Raw genomic sequence first — 1,175 nt, forward strand, 5'->3', positions numbered from 1 at the left:
AGCTCCTGGGTTCTGGTCACGAGCTTCTAGCAGGTGCTTCCTCCCAGCACACTTCCACGGGACCAAGGCAGAGCCACAAAGGCTGCCATCTCACCATTCTGGTAAGTGACGCTCCAGAGCCCCAGAAAGGTCGGGAGGGTGGTGAGCAGGAACCAGGGTGCAATGACCCTCTTCTCAAAGCAGGGAGGAGAGTGTTTCCCAGCCGGCACGGGCCCCAGGAGCAGTGGCTGTAGGAAGCAGACTGCTGCAGGTTGCAAGCCATGGCCTGGACTTCTGTCCTGATCATGCTGCTGGCCCACCTCACAGGTAAGGGAACTCCTGGGGCCTAGAGCCTCCTTGCCCCTCCTCTTGCCTTGCTCTGCCCTGGTGATGGGCATGCTTCTGTCTTCCCAGGTGGTGGCCCTCAGCCCGTGTTGCATCAACCTCCATCTGCCTCTTCCTCGCTTGGAACCACCATCCGTCTCACCTGCGCCCTGAGCAGCAACCATAACATGGACATTTACAGCATTTACTGGTACCAGATGAGGCCAGGTCACCCTCCCAGGTTCCTGCTGGGACATTTCTCACACTCAGACAAGCTCCTGGGTCCTAAGATACCCGCTCGCTTCTCCGGATCCATAGACGTGGCCAGGAACCTGGTGTACCTGAGCATCTCTGAACTGCAGCCTGAGGATGAGGCTGTGTATTATTGCGCCATGGGCCGGAGCCAGGAAAGGGAGAAGTGGATGGAGAGGGAGAGACAAGGAGAAAGAAAAGTAGTTCCAGATTCGGGATCCCAGGCTCTAGAGACATTCAGACCCTGAACTTTAGATGCAGTTTGCTTTGCTCGGCTAGGCTGGTAGAGGGAGGAGGGGTGGAGCATGGGGCTTCGCAGAGCCAAGGAGATGGAGCCATTCAGCTTTCCCTTGTCTTGCAGTGTTGCTGTGAGCCCCACTGGAGGCTGGGTTATAGAATTAAAGCTGTTTCTCTGAGTTTGGCTTGACTGGTTTGTGATCTCAGAACCAATGTAAGAACTGGCTAGTCCCTGGAACCTGACTAGTGGTTCTCAGCTTGGCCAGGCACCGTGAACAACAAGCTCATTATGATTACGGGGCAAGCGGATGACAGAAACATCCTGGAGGGGGACCTCCTTGCCAGGGGCAGGGTCTTCTATTGTCGCCTTCGTAGTCACAGAG

The 1,175-nt window shown here is 56.1% G+C and overlaps 1 protein-coding gene across 1 annotated transcript; it reads left to right on the forward strand.

Annotated features, from left to right (window-relative positions):
• Window positions 1-260: 260 nt before the first annotated feature.
• Vpreb1 (V-set pre-B cell surrogate light chain 1) lies at window positions 261-803 on the forward strand. The gene is made up of 2 exons (XM_005370016.1): window positions 261-306; window positions 394-803. The coding sequence occupies exons 1-2, from the start codon at window positions 261-263 to the stop codon at window positions 801-803; spliced, it is 456 nt and encodes a 151-aa protein (XP_005370073.1).
• The last annotated feature ends 372 nt before the right edge of the window (window positions 804-1,175 follow it).

This window comes from Microtus ochrogaster, unplaced genomic scaffold (assembly GCF_000317375.1).
Source record: "Microtus ochrogaster isolate Prairie Vole_2 unplaced genomic scaffold, MicOch1.0 UNK68, whole genome shotgun sequence".
NCBI lineage: Eukaryota > Metazoa > Chordata > Mammalia > Rodentia > Cricetidae > Microtus > Microtus ochrogaster.